Raw genomic sequence first — 15,268 nt, 5'->3', positions numbered from 1 at the left:
TAGCTAGGTGAAACTTGACATTTACTGGAAATTGAACATAATGTGTTTATTATTCTGCACCCAGAGGCACCACTGGAGTCCACCTTCCCTGCTGGAATATAAGGCGCAGCATGAAGTTGCTCAGTGCCTGTGACATAGACTACTTATTGTTGCATCAATTTTTTAAATAATATTTCATCACATAACATAGAGAAAAAAGTCAAGTTGTTTTTTTAGTTGGTGGAGATTTATCCCTCTCTTTCCAGGCAAAGCATTTGCATATATCTGTGGGTGTCATTATTTTTGGCCCATCCAAGGCAGAGTGAAACCTGGGTGAAAGACGCCATCCGTCAGTTCACAACGCATTCTTTTGTAAGGGGATGATAAATAGTGGTATCACTTGGTGTCAACATTTTTTTCCTGCTCCCATTTTGTTAACACAAAGAGGCAAATGCTGTATTGCTCTTCATATTATATGGGTATTCTCAATACTACTAGTGAGAAGAAAACCAAGAATTCAGGAAAGAAGACTGAAGATGAAACATGTGTGTCGGGGTGTGTATGTGCATACACATGTACACATCTGTGTATAAAATCTGAGGCTTTTTTTCTTTTAATAGGAGCCTTGGGCCTTGTTCTCACTATAAGGATAGTTTGATTATTGTACATTTGGGAAAAGCTTCTCTCAAGTTAGTCTGACTTGAATGAGAGATGTCATCCAAGGTAATGGTGTTTGAAAAAGCAGCAGAGAAGTTTAGCCATGTCTCATTACCAGCTTCAGAGCTGGCTGCATGGTTGTATGCTGACTTTAAGCCACACTTTACTTATGGGGCATCTAAAATCAAGAAACCAAATTTTTCTTTTGAAATTTCCCATCCATATAGTACCTCAGATGTTCCTTCTAGAGGAAATAAGCAGAGAAGGGAAAGATTGCCCTTGTTAAAGGAATTACTAGCATTCATGCAGCCTGCCCATTCTTAGGTTAAAAACAAAAAACTGAGAAGGAAAGGAAAAATAAAATTTACTCTTTGTATTTTTTTATGATATGGGCATGCCAAGTTCTGTCAAATATTTGAGAAGCCATACCATGTTTTTATCCACACAAAAAACATGGAGAAAGAGTACAAGAGAATGCATAAGGTGAAAAGGAAAAGCTTTTACTGGGAAATATATAAGGTTGCAGAGGCCTGCAACATCCAGGTGAAGGGTAACGAGAGAGGAATAAGTAGTGGAGATGGAAAGAAGCTGTTCAAAATGAGAGAGAGGAAAATGCAAAAGGAAGTGAATTAAAAAGAGAGGGAAACCTGCGAGCTACTAGTGGAAATAAAGACATGCAGGTATAGTGGACGAAATAACACTGACTGGAAGATGAGAAGATGACAGCATTGGCAGAACATTGTTCAGGATGATCCCACAGGCCTACAATGCTCTGCACACCCACAGTGCTTGATTCTGGGATGGTTTTCAGCTGGGAAAGACTGACAATCTGTTATAGGTCTGACAGTGTAACAGAGGTGTCAGGAAATGTGCTTGGTTGAATTAACTCAAATTCTTTCAGCTTATGCTGTCAGGTGCGCTGTTTATACCTGTACTGGTAAATATACCAGAGGTGATGGAGTAGACAGTTCTGTGGAACTTGACAGACTGCTAGTAAGCAGTAAAACCCACTCTTTTTGCCTCTACCCTCTTTGTTTGACAATGAAAAGTAAGTAGAGGTTTATCCAGGTATACCTCTCAAGTGAAGTATACTGCTTTTACAGTCACTTTTATGATTATAGTGACCGTGTTGCTAAATTACTTGGAGATGAAAGCAGTAATTGCCAAAAGAAACCCAAAGAAAGTGGTACTGAACTATTCTTTTCTGAATCAGTAAATATTCCAGTAGGTGCAATTTTCATTTGTTTGTTTATTTTGTTAGCTAAGATATTCAGCATGCTTTTACTTATTCAAACATTTGGAACAGAAAATTGGCAGTTTATTTCCAAAAGAAAGAAAGCTGTGTTAATTCAGAAAAGAGACTAGAGAAACCACAGTAAGAAATTCTTAGTGCACTATCTCATAGGAAAGCAAATAAAAATACTGTTGAAGCAGCAATGTAAACCAAGTATAGATCTAAATATTTTTATTGGTAAATAGTTGTTATTACTATCTATAAAGGCTGTGATGGCCTGTAATCTCAAATTCAGTCATACAGTTTTTACAACGATTATTTATGTGAGACTTCCACAGAAAACTCTTTCGTAGCTATCTTTTCATAAGGTTATCTAGTTACGGTACTGAGATAAGTTTTGATTATCATCTGCTGTTTCACTGCAGAGCTTCAAGTTAAGCCTGAATTTCACAGAAGGCCAAGTGTATCATATGCATTTATCTTAGAATAAGTAATCCTAAGGTAAACCAATAATGTATGTTTTCTTAAATGTAGGTTTCTAGATATATAATTCAGAATATATGTAAAAAACCCACTGAATAACTCAGCTGTTTTGCCCAGTTCTGTTTTTACTGGAAATAACAGTAAACACTTCATCTGCCTCAGAGATGGTGATTTGGTAAGAGCAGGGTAAGAGTTAAGTAAAAATCTATTTAGCAGAAACACATGCAAGGACAGGACTGCTCTATGGTGAAATTGCTTAGTCCAGCTGATACAGGTCTTAGTTCAATGCTGACTTAAAATCTGAAGATAAAAATAAAAGAAACTAGTTTTCAGACATTTTTTGGATGGTAAGCTAGGGACTCACTGCATTGCTTGTGAATTTTCATATACATTTTAAAAATTGCTTTATATATTTTAAAAATTAGCTTTGCCAGAATTTCAGCTCTCATTAGATTCTGTGATTAGCTTTCAGTGTACTTTGATCTGTGTATTATAGTTCTGGGACTCTGTTGATACCATTGTTAGCTGGTGTATAAACCTACCTATAGTTATTTATTAATCTTTTCATTATACTGATTATGGTACTGTGATCTTTTTCAGTGTACCTTGAGGACAGTTTTGTGAAATCTGGTGTATTCAACGTGTCAGAACTTGTGAGGGTGTCAAGAAGTAAGTTACCATTTGTGTTTAATCATTTCTAAAGCCTGCTATAATCAAGTGAAGGTTTTTCCTTAAAGTTTTTTCTCTGCAAGATGTAAGTTGCATAGAAAATATCTATAACCGGGCACAATTTTGATATGTTTGTCCACAGTATTGCTGTTCATCTTGCATGTGTTTGTAATAAAACAAATAAGGTCTTCTTAAGGGTTGGTCTTGATGATCTCGGAGGTCTCTTCCAACCCAGTTAATTCTATGATTCTATGATTCTTCTGTTTCTTTGATATTTAAAGATTGAATCAATTTTTTCTATCTACCTCTGCACACCTTAATGGTCTGATATATCAATAAAATTACCATATGTAACAAAACTTCTGTTAGACTTTCAGCTTTTTAAGGTTGCCCTAAACATCCTTGGATTTTGCTAAAATGCCTGATTATTCTTTTAGTTTGTTTTTTAATTTGTAGCTCTAAAAGAAAAATTGCAGCATGGATATAAAAGATAATTAGTGTATTAAATCTTGTGTTTCTTTTAGTCATAGCACTGGCTGTAATTGAATTTCTAATTACATCAGGGTTTTTTTGGCATCAGAAAATATTACACACGAATGTACTAACACCGCCCCCCCCCTAAAATACAAATATAAAAGGACAGGTGGAGCTTCTATTGCAGGAAAAAAAAAACCAAAACACCAAAAAGAATATTAATTAGATCTGCTTTGTTGACAGTTAAGAATTTGCTATCATAGTATGGCATAAAACCCATGCACGTTTTCATTTTACATTGCTTTCTGATTGTTTCTTTTCACCCTTTACTACTAAAGTATTTCTCCTAAGACTTCATTAAGAGGAGAAGAAGTATAGTTGAAATTTATAGTTAGCAGTGATGATTTCAGCATTATAAAAACTGAATGGTCCAGAATAATCTCTTTTCTGGTGAGGTGAGGAAAAACCAATGAGGCACAAGTTTCCAAAACTGTTTGTCTGGATTTTGCACAGGTGTTAATTCATGCCAGATCAGGATGTTTGAAGAATTTCTTTAACTTACTAAGGATTCAAATGCATGTGTTATTTCATTTGCTGTGGTCAGAAATTAATATTCAACAGTTAAAATTATCTGAAGTCCCTCAGCAAAAGAGTGAGCATTGCCATCCTGCAGTGTTAAGGCATACTGTTTTTTCTGTGCTTGCTGAAGATACAGTTTTGTTGTTTTAGGAGGCTGAGGATGTGTGAATTACAGCTTTCTTTTTTCAGGTGGTTAAGTAACATTTTAAAGTAGCAGGCTATTGAGATTAAAAAAGAAACAATATTGTAATTATACTATGAAATCATGCCTTATGCCGCAGTAATACATGATATACTTCTAATAATAAGCTTTAAAGCATGTGGTTTCTGTGGGATTTCTTACCATGCATTTGTTTAACGTCAAGCCGCAACAGACTTGTACTTTAACTGTCAGGAAAAATACAAACCTACAGATATGTTACACAACGTGCAATTATTCTTTTAAGTTCCAAAGGTAGTTAAAATGCACAATGCACAGACAATGAACAAAGGTAAATACACCGCAATATGTAACATATAATTTATTCTTGAGTTGCCAGTCTGTATGGTACACAGGAGGTGAAGATAGTGCTGAGTGTATGTGTTTGTGTGTAGGTGTACATATGCAAAGCAGAACCTGTGGCATTGGGTAAAAGAAAAAGCAGCAAAACATGCTCTCAACAAAAAGGCTATTATTAATAAAAAAGAGTTACCATTAAGGAAAAAGGATATTTTGTATCCCTGAGTTTGTTATTTCCTTTTTTTTTCCCAGCTCTTTAATAAGTAATGCTAGCTGTCCTCATAAACTCTGCATCATTCATTATAGTGCTTGATGTTTGTGTTATCTTTTTCATATTTGTGATTCCATGTTATCACTTATAAAACAAACGTATTATGCCTGCATAATTGTTAAGGGATTTCTAGATTCTGAGGAAGATAATTCATCACTGATAGAACTTGTCTGTACTTGGTTTCTGCAGGAGGGAGAAAATTAGATACATGCACTAACATCTTGATATTTGTCCAAGTGTTAAAAATGAAAAGATGGATGAAAAGGTAGAAAATTATCTTTGACGTGTTATGGTGTGTTTTTCAGCACCCATAACCCAGGGAACTGGAGTGAACTTCCCAATTGGAGAGCTTCCAAGCCAGCCATATTACCACGATATGAATTCGGGTGTAAATCTACAGAGGTCTTTGTCCTCTCCACCAAGCAGGTAAAAACTTGAAGTTAGTGCTAATGTGAACCATGTTTAATAGTGTAGGAAAAGCAGTTCTCAAATACTGTCAACAACCAACTATTTTATGAATTTCCTCTGATTTTGTGAGGTTAGCTACTTATTTATGTCACCCCAATCTATGTACAGATATGTAAGTTATATGTCTTGTAATTTGGAGTGTTGTATTAATTACCTGTTGTTTCTTATGATATTGAAGATGGTAAGAACTTTTGTCAGAGTTTGACTTGCTTGCTAAATCACCTACCAAGAGAACAGATGCATATAGCAAAAATGCTGCTGAGCTGGAGGAAGGTTTGGCAGTTGGGAACATGCTGGCAGGGCTCAGGGTGGTTGCAGACAAAAAGGCTCTCTTTGGGAGCTCGCTCTTGGACCTCTGTCTTGAGAGATGTGTTAGGACAGCTATGGTTTCTTGTGGAAAAGGCATGAAGCTGAGTATGTAAAGACAAGGTGTCTTTATCCATAACATCCTCACTCCTTCAGGGATCATTTCCAAACAGAGTGGAAACGAGGAGGAACATGTGAGATAGTTACAGGCTCCAGGTGCAATTTAATCTGAGGGACCCACCTCTTCCTTGTTCGACATGCTGCCTTCTCTAGTCTCTCAGAAAGACTCCATTTCCTCCCTCAGGAGAGGCTAGTGGGCCCACAGAGGGAGGGGACCTGCGGTGGTCTCCTTCCTGCTTCCAGATAACATACTGTCTGTCAGGCCTCTTGGGACCCCATGGTTTTATGAAATTGTTTGATATACCATGAAATCATAAATGCTGTGGGACCTGTCATTGCCCCACATTTCTGCAATCCAGTGAGTCAGGAAGTGTCTACACAGTGGGACAGGCTTAAACAGGGCTGTCAGGGGGCTGAGGTATTCTTTCACCAACACCTGGTGCTTCTGAGTTATTTTACTCATGTTCCCCTATTTCATTCCATCATATTTTAAGTTTAGCAGTGCACCACATACATTTTAGAAGTGCTTGGATTAATTAGAATATATGGATTATTTAGAATAGATGGATTAATTATCACAGTGTTGTAGTAGTGGTATTAGTGACAATAACAACAACATATCATTAAAACCTTCATCCTAGTTTTCTTTGGCAGTCAATATAACAGCTCTATATATATTGCTATGAAGAACCTTGACTTACCTCCACTGTATTGATGTTCTACCTCATTTTATATGGTGTAACTTGAAATATGGGCCTTTTGTTGTTTTTGATTAAACTAGTCAGAAGAGGAAAGTGTTTGTTTCAGGCTAGACCTCTCTGAAAAGCTTAGGAGTTTAACCTGATGAAATACAGTAAACTAATTTTTTCTCATTAACACATCCACAGAAGTTCCTTTTCTACCTTGTCTTTGTTAGTAATACTTTCTAGTGATTTGTTTTGCTTTCATAGTTTCTGCATAATATTTAATACCCTCATGACACAGTCTTTCTTTGGTAGGCTACAGCAGTTGGTTTCTAGGTTGTTCAGTGAAGTGCTGGTAGACTTTTATGTTTCACATTCTTGCCGTCTCTGAAATATTAAGTCAGGTGAAAAATTCAAGCACATACCTGCATTACATATTACTAAGTAACACCACCTGTGCAAGTTAATGTAGACTCTAATATCCATTTTTTTCCTTTGCAAGCCTGAATTACTCTCTATTGAAATATTTGTTGCAATCCAAACAGTTTATATACCACTACTAGCTGATTAACATATTCACTGCCGAATTCCACAATTCTTCAACAGCAAAAGACCCAAAACTATCTCCATAGATGAAAATATGGAGCCAAGCCCAACAGGAGACTTCTATCCTTCTCCAAATTCACCAGCTGCAGGGAGTCGGACATGGCATGAAAGAGATCAAGGTGAGTTACAGGGGATTATTTTGCCTTGAAGTATATTCAAATGTACAAGGAGTTGTTGCATCTCCCTTTCCATTCCTGCAATAAAATGATGGCTTTTAAGAATAATATTATTTTTTCCATCTAGAGTATTTATTTGCTGGTTTTGTAAATGCAGTCTAAACTAACAATCAACAAGATATTGTATAAACAGCTGTGTAATAATTTCTCCATCTGGTGATAGACTTACTATTTGAGAAGATAGGTGGCAAGTGAGGCACTTGATATTGTGATATGCTTGTATCATCCCAGCAGAATTGATACTTGATATGCTGTGATCATCCCAGAAGAATTTTGAGTACAGTGCTTTCAAGGAAAAAATGTCTAGACATTATGGTTTAGTCAACACTAGATTATGCAGTTTCTGTTATGCCATAGCAGACCCCTATACGTGCATTTAGTCCACACCACGTGATTTAGAATAGGTCCAGTAGGTTATTTCTGAAAAGCTCACATGTAGCTCAGTGGGACTATATCCACATGCTAAAGGGTGTGTTGGTAAGTGTTGTGTTCTGGGTTATTGAAAATAACAAACATGTTTGTGTGGAGAAAAAAGTTATGTCTGTCAAAACAGTGAAATTATTTGTCACAATTTCCCTTATGTTATTTTGATGCTTTATAAACCTAGATGCCACTGTAGTCTTTTCCCTACCCTTTTGTGATGTGAAAGGTATTTAAAGTCTTATATTTGAATACTGTTTGTTAATGGATCCTGTGGCTGATCCATGGTGCTGCAGCTATCTGGAGAGTTTGTGAAATGTGCAGCACAGAATGTAAAGGTGAAATAGAGAAGACATTGCTTCCCTTGCTGATCTTTTGTTTACCCTTCTTTTCCATATCCACTGTTCATCATTGCTCTCCATTCTTCAACAACTGACTGACCCTTTGGTCTTATATAATTTTTATGTTTTAAGGCTTTCTTTTGCCTTTCTTTTTTCCTGCTAAGTTTTTTCTTTCATTTCCCTGTACAAGATAGCATGTGATTGGTGTTTAATTTAGATGCCTTTTATTTTCACATTAGTTTACTAGTCTTTTTCTTCATAATTTCTTCTATACTTGCTATTTCTCATGGAGATTTAGGTATTGTCTTATTTTTAGCTGTTTGCAGGGTTCACTTTTGAATCTTTACAAAAAAATCTTACCCACGGCTTTGCCTAACCAAACTTGAGAACAGAAAATAGGACTTCTGACAACCAGAATCTTCCTCTTTATGCAAAATGTTTTCCTGCCTGTTTTGCCAGGAAACTTAAATAAATTTTTCATGAAAGATCAGATTGTACCTCAAATAAATTTTGTATTTTTTAGATAAATTATTGTTGTAGCTGTGAAAACAGCCCATCGTTTCTCTCTAAACTGGTCTCCAGTTTTCAAGTTAAGTCCTTTTGTGCTCCTAAGAGAGCTGTAGGGGTTTCTGACAAATACAGAGCTGTACTGACATCTGAGCAGAAGTCCTGCTGACAGAGCCTTTCGTGAATTATCTCTATAGTTCTCAAGTATCTCAGTTACATTTTAGGTCTTGAATCTGCTTGCAAAGCACCATGTTCCATGAACCCCGGATTTGTTCAGTTCTACCAGCTTTCTTCATGTTACAGTTATCAGTAGTGAATAATGTTTAAATTCAGACTGCTTGAGTGTGTTTACAATGAACCTTTACCTAATTTCTGTGCCACAGGGTAGCTAGACTTCTGGATTGAAACAACCTTTAGGTTTGTATGTTTTATAAGCTAGGGAACTTCAATATGAGGAAAAGCGAATAAAGGAGGTAGACTGAAATCAATGTATTTTGCTTCCTGGAGTTTACATCCCTCCCTGAATATTGTGTCTTCCAGCACTACTGCACCTAGTGAAATTTTACTGGATCCTTGGCAGAGAGGCTGTCTTTGAGACACTATAAATAATTTTGCTTTTTTCTGTTCTTAAGATGTTCTTCCATTCCTGCAAAGGCACAGATATGCCACTGTCCAGTGTGAAAACTATTGTACAAGGGAAACATAAGCCTTGTGCCCCTAAATGGTTATGTTTGGCTCCAATCACTTTCAGAGGTTATTCTGCTTTTGCAAAAACTCTGTAAGGTAGTAACTGCAATGCCTGTCCTTGATGCCTGGCCTCACTGGGAAGGGGTGTGCGGCAGCTCCTGGCATATTTGTTCTGCTGCTAGTTTGTAACATGCTTGCTTTTATCTTCATGGCACTGATTTCTCCTCTCTAGTGACCAGCAGAAGGACCTGAGAGAATGGCATGAAGCTGTGCCAGGAGAGATTCAGGCTGGATATTAGAAAAAAGTTTTTCACCCTGAAGGTGATTGGGTAGTGGAACAGACTCCCCAGAGAAGTGGTCATGGCACTGAGTCTGACAGAGTTTAAGAAGTGTTTGGACAATGCACAGGGTGTACTTCTTGGGGCTGTCCTGTGCAGGGCCAGGAGCTGGACTTTGATGATCTTTTCCAGATGAGGATATTCTATGATGATTCTGTGATTCATACTAACATGTATCTGTATAAAGCTCCCTTTGGACACAGAGGTCTTACCATGATATGGTGTTAATGAAAACTTGGTTTTCTGTTTCCTTATGACTGCAAACACAATGATAATAGCAATAAAAGTTTGGAGGTGGTTTCTACGCCAGAGATCTCACTGGTATTACTTCCCTCTCTCCTATGGATATCCACATGCCTTATGAAGTATGGGGTAAATTAAAAAGAGACAAGCCATTTGGGCTCACATTTGTGTTCATCCAGTGTCAAGAGGGAAGGGAACACTTATATGCTCACAACAGGTACTGCATTTTCAGGCAGTGTCCAAAGGTCATCAGCATCAGAAATGTGAATATTTCTACAGTACCTACAAATATGACTATACAGACTTATAATTTTTATGGGTAGATAGTTTGTCTATCACTCTGATGGAATTTTAACTTTTCTAACAGAAATAAAATGAGAAATGGAATCAATACTAAGATGCAGTGTTATTGATTTTAGTTTCATCGTCTAAGCTGTGAGTGAGAGAGAGAGGAGTCTAACTTCTGAGCTTAGATAGATCTAGTTTCTTCATCTCCATAACTAAGTGTAATGTATTTTCATAGAACTTGCAGTTACATAACTTTGAAGGACTCTTCTATTATGCAGGCTTTTCTTATCTTTAACTCTCTTAAATGTCATGACATTGGTAGTTTGGAACTGGAAATAAACACAATAAAACAATGCCAGCTGAAACATATTGGAATAACATAGGAGTTTCATAGGTGTGTAAGGGATATCTTACAATTTCTATAGAGAAAATGGGAGAAAAATTAATGGGAGAAAATGAGATTAAAAAGAGGACAGATGAAAATTTGCAGTGGACTGGGACAAGTTAGATCAACCTTTCATTGTTTTCAAAAACAAATACCATTAGTTTAGTAGGTGAGTAGGCATTAGGAGAGGAGTGATTCTGCTGTAATCTCCATAGCTTCTATAGCTTCTCTGTGCAAGCATGCATCATGAGGGGTAGGAAAATAACTACAAATGTAATTGTAGTATAGCCAGGATGTTGCATTTGTGAAACTAAGAAAAATAAATCTACCTCAGTTACAGCAAAATCTTGCCCATACCAGACTCTGCTTTCAGTTGCAAAACTCCAGATTTTGCCCTTTTGCTGTTAACTGTCTTCCTGTTATACTGCTGCCAAAAATATTTTGATAAGATTTCCAGATGTTGTGCTTTATAGTCTATTTTCAGGGAGCTGGCTGTTTGAGGATGTAATTCTGGGAAGAAATAAGAAAGCTTACTTGAAAAATAGTAACTTTAGAGATGGCATAAACTTGGTTAAATACAATCCACAAAGAATCACATCACTGATCTGATATAAAAATATAAACCCTTCTCTTATTAACCAAAATTACCATTAAAAAATATTTTTTTATTTGTATTTATTTAAGTCAGGCTATAAATCTTTATGGAAGAAAAGAAAATCCTATGATGCCATGATACTGTCCCAGGGGTTTACTTCATTGGCTTGCAAAAAAGTTTGTGACTATTTTAAAAAAATATGCAACCATGAGGGTATATGTAACAGTTTCAAAAACAAGTGAAAAAAATTGCAAATTTTTTTTCCATACAACTGTACAGTTACTGTGGGAAGAGTCTGTAGTTTGCTTTGTTTCTTCCAACTGGATGTCTTAATAACTTCAAAAATGTCTGAATCATGCCTTAACACTTCTATCAGTAGAAAATATATTCTATATCTAAAAAATAACTTGCTGTAGATCTCTTCCAGTCTTCATTTTTCCGGGATACTGTTAACTCAATTCTTTACAGGTTTCCATATTAAACAAAATCATGAGTTCCTGCAGTAGTAAGACTTTGTGAAATAGATATAACTATCTGCATGAGCAAAATTGCTGACGCTTTTAGGAATTTAGAAATTTTATGCAGTTAAAAAAAAACAATTCACCTCACAATTTGGAAGAGGAGGTTATTAAAAAGGCATAAAAACCTAGTGACTAGTGCAGTAGTGTGCAGATAAAGAGCACTTAGGATCTAATAGCCTGAGAACTGTTGGTGGACATCTTGATTTACTAACTTGTAAGTAAATCAGATACTTTTTCCTTGACTGTTTCCTTAAGGGAACAGGAATATGAGAAGAGGGGAGCAGAGTGTATGCATATATAGCTTCCTTTCTGAAAGCTATCTTGACAAAGTTAATTAACATAGTTGCAGACAATTTCAGTATTTGTCCTTGAGATCTGTTTGACTGTTCTAGTGTTACAATAATGTGTACATCAGAAATAAATTAAACAGGAGTTATCAACTATGCACACTATTACAAAAATGGAGATATTCATGTGGATTTCTGTAGTAGTCTGATATCTAGAAATATCAATATACAATGAAGTGAATTTTAATTTTACAATTTCTTCATCATGTTAATTCTCTTACACCTCACCCACCTCTGCCAACAGTCAAGAGCCAAAATGCCAGCATACCATTAATAGTGAAACAGCTGGATCATCCTCACCGATTGTTTGGCCAGCAGCTTCTTTGACTCTCCACTTCTCAGGTCCCAATCCCCTTTTTTGGATACCCCTCTTATGGACACTTGTACCCTTTTGCTTTCTTCCCATCACCTGGACGCTGCTTCTCCATTGAGGTCCTTCCCAATGGCTCTTTCGTTCTTAGGCCTTCTGCTCATCAACAGTCAAGGATGGATGTTCTCATTTCCAAAGTGAGGGAACTAAAAGAGGAAGACATTAATGTGGTCCAGGAGTTGAGAACAGTAACAGATTACCTTGGCTTTTTGGTATCCTGCGTTGGACAGGGTTTGGGATTTTTTCCAGCTCCTGGTGCTATGTCTGAAGATTAATGCTTTAGAAACACAGACTCCATTTAACAGATTAATTCATCTTGCAAAGGTTTACCTTGATGAATGCAGTTCTATGTTTGTGACTCAGTCTGAGTTCTCAAAATCATTGTACTTCAAAACTTGTTTGAAAGGAATTTATATCTTGTTAGTAAATTGTTACTTATGCTTTTGGGGTTTTTATTATTTCAAAATACTCTTTAAGAAATATATATACACATATACGCACAATTTTTATCTAGCTATCTCAATAGATATAATTTTCTATGTTTTTAACTAGTATAATGTATCTAGTATAGACACACTGAATCAGTGTTTTTAGCTAATAAGCACAGTAGTCAAATGCTGCCAGTTGATGTTTTCATAACTTCATGTCCATGAAGTGGGATGGACTGTCTGCCAAGAGTAACTTCTCAATGTGTATTTCCAGAGACAATTCTTAGCCATGGCTTCTCTTGGCTTGTTGCCAGCTATGATGCTGAAAGTGTCATCAGAGTAACAAACAGCTTTAGCAAGGAAGTCTCACTTGGGAGGTGACAATTTGGGTTTTCTTTATTTCTGGTTGCAGAACAAGGCATTGGTAGTTTTCATTGAGTGAACATGGTGTCTACTTGTTAAAAATCCATATTTCTCCTGTGATAATTAAAACAGATCTAAAGCCAATAGGGAATTGCTTTGCCTTTTATTTCCATAGGGGCAATTTTGCAAGAACAGCCTCTGGTACGTAAAATAAGTAAAATATTATTTTTATGAAGATGAAAAGATTTCTTATTCTTAAAGTTTGAAAGACACTAAGTATAGAAAAATGGATGAAGGAGCTTTCAAATGCTTATTTAATCAAAATACAGAGAAAGAGAAAATTACAATCCATGAACAAGATAGTCCAAATGTTATCTCAAAATGAGCGAAGGTACTTGTACGTCAAGAAAATTTACATCCTCCATTACTAAGAGGAATTATGTTAAGTTTACACTCTCTCCAAAAAATAAAGCAACAGAGATTTTAGTTTTTTTCTGTGTTTAGAGTAACTTTAGATCAATTTGCAACCTGTTCATTAATATCTTCAAATATTCAGAGTAGTAGATGAGGAATTTTTTATTCTAGGCAGAGCAGACACCTGGCTTTTCCTTCAGCCCATGAACACTTCAGTTTCTAAATGAATGAGGAGTAACAAAATGTTTAGAAACAGAGACAGAAAGACAAATATAGGAGTAGGAGATACAGTAGGAAACAAAAAGAAAAGCTTTGCTTTTTTTTTTACATTATTGGAAATGGCTGTTATTTGCTCAATAAAGTCACTGTAAAAAATCTCATTACAGGTTCTTTGTCTTTTGTTCTGACAAACATATTGTGGAAAGGCCTATTAATTAATGCTTTCTATGCATGATTAATGAGTCAAATACACTCAAGATCTCCCATATAGATCAGTGAAAGATGTAAGTGCAAAAGCATATTTTTCTTCTATACATAGCACTTATTCTGTGATGGACTCTATACTGAGGAAACATTCTGTTACCTTGATGGTGACTCTAGATGTCCTTTAATTGAAATTAGTGACAAAATGCGTGTCTTAAGGAAAGATTTGGCCCAAAAACTATTATGCATAATTTTCTTATCCCAACGTTGCTGAATAAGAGATTTCATTAATATTTTTGGAACTGATAAACTTGTAGTAGACCTTGTAGGGTATGTATTATCCTGTATGATTTAAGTGATGTGGTGCAGAATATCTTCGCTTATGAAAAGAACAGGTATCTAGTACCTCCTGAGTCACTGAACTTTTTTTCAGTTATGTTACATGCATAAAGATGAAAAAAGTGAATTTAGCCCACATATTGGAACTCTTTTGGGCACCTCTCTTCTTTTTGTCTTCATTCATAAATTCTTTCTGTGCTCTATACATAGATATATTTGATAAGGTCCTCTTTTTTACTGCTTTCTGTATCAAGCTTGATAGAAGTAGTTTATTTAAGTGTGAGTTAATGATTTTATCTCCATTCGAGACCATTCCTTTACATGATTTTATCTCAAATGCCCCTTTAATCCTATTGCATTAGAAACTGGGAGTACTTTTCTGACTTTTGCAGTTATGGCTACAATATTGATTTTATTTTCTAGCCAAGGTCCTTGGAGTCTCAGCATTAATTAGATGTCCTAGCTGTACATTTTTCCTTGAAGTTTGGATGACTTTCTGTAGGATAATTTAATAAACGACTGAAATGTACTCGAAAGTCTTTATAATTTGTTTGGTTTTTTAATAAGATTTTCTCAGTCTCCCAGAATGCTCTTCTGTCACAGCTATCTGCTGGAATCAAATCTCTTAATAATGATTCATAGATGATAAAATGGCCCAGTCTGTTTCTGAAGTGTAAAGTTCAATAAAAAAGTAGCCAAGTACCTAAAGTACACTGTACCTGCTTTAAGGTTTTTATGGCAGTGCAGAGTTCTAGTGACTTTGTTAGTGATGGTATATATATTCATTACAGCAATGCTGTATTTTTGACCTGATGCTTTTTACCTGTGATTCCAAAATCAGCCTCGTTACTTGCAGCACATGCTCCATGTTCAACAGCTGGGCAGCCCACTGAGCTCTATATTACTCCTAAGTACTTCCCATAAGACGTCTGAGGGTCTGTGTTGGTACAGAAGTGGTTGAATAAGCTGAGTCTGAACTGAAGATGTGAGACAGCAGAAGCTACAGAGGTGAAGTCTGGCACCCTGTGGCTGGTCCCTGTGGGTCTCTGTGGAGG

General features: G+C 36.1%; 1 protein-coding gene across 7 annotated transcripts in view; it reads left to right on the top strand.

Moving 5' to 3' along the window:
• The window catches only part of NFIB (nuclear factor I B), a 161,858-nt gene that overhangs the window by 103,160 nt on the left and 43,430 nt on the right, over positions 1-15,268 (top strand). For all 7 annotated transcript variants that reach the window (XM_027883731.1, XM_027883730.1, XM_027883735.1 and 4 more), the window contains exons 4-6: positions 2,954-3,022; positions 5,151-5,271; positions 7,029-7,147. In XM_027883731.1, coding sequence (XP_027739532.1) covers positions 2,954-3,022; positions 5,151-5,271; positions 7,029-7,147 — 309 coding nt within the window. The remainder of the gene's footprint in view (positions 1-2,953; positions 3,023-5,150; positions 5,272-7,028; positions 7,148-15,268) is intronic.

The sequence above is a fragment of the Empidonax traillii genome, unplaced genomic scaffold (assembly GCF_003031625.1).
Source record: "Empidonax traillii isolate 1590-97213 ecotype Southwest subspecies unplaced genomic scaffold, ASM303162v1 scaffold133:size1091145, whole genome shotgun sequence".
Classification (NCBI taxonomy): Eukaryota; Metazoa; Chordata; class Aves; order Passeriformes; family Tyrannidae; genus Empidonax; species Empidonax traillii.
Note: the sequence above shows the minus strand (reverse complement) of the source record. Positions and strands in the feature narration are given on the sequence as shown.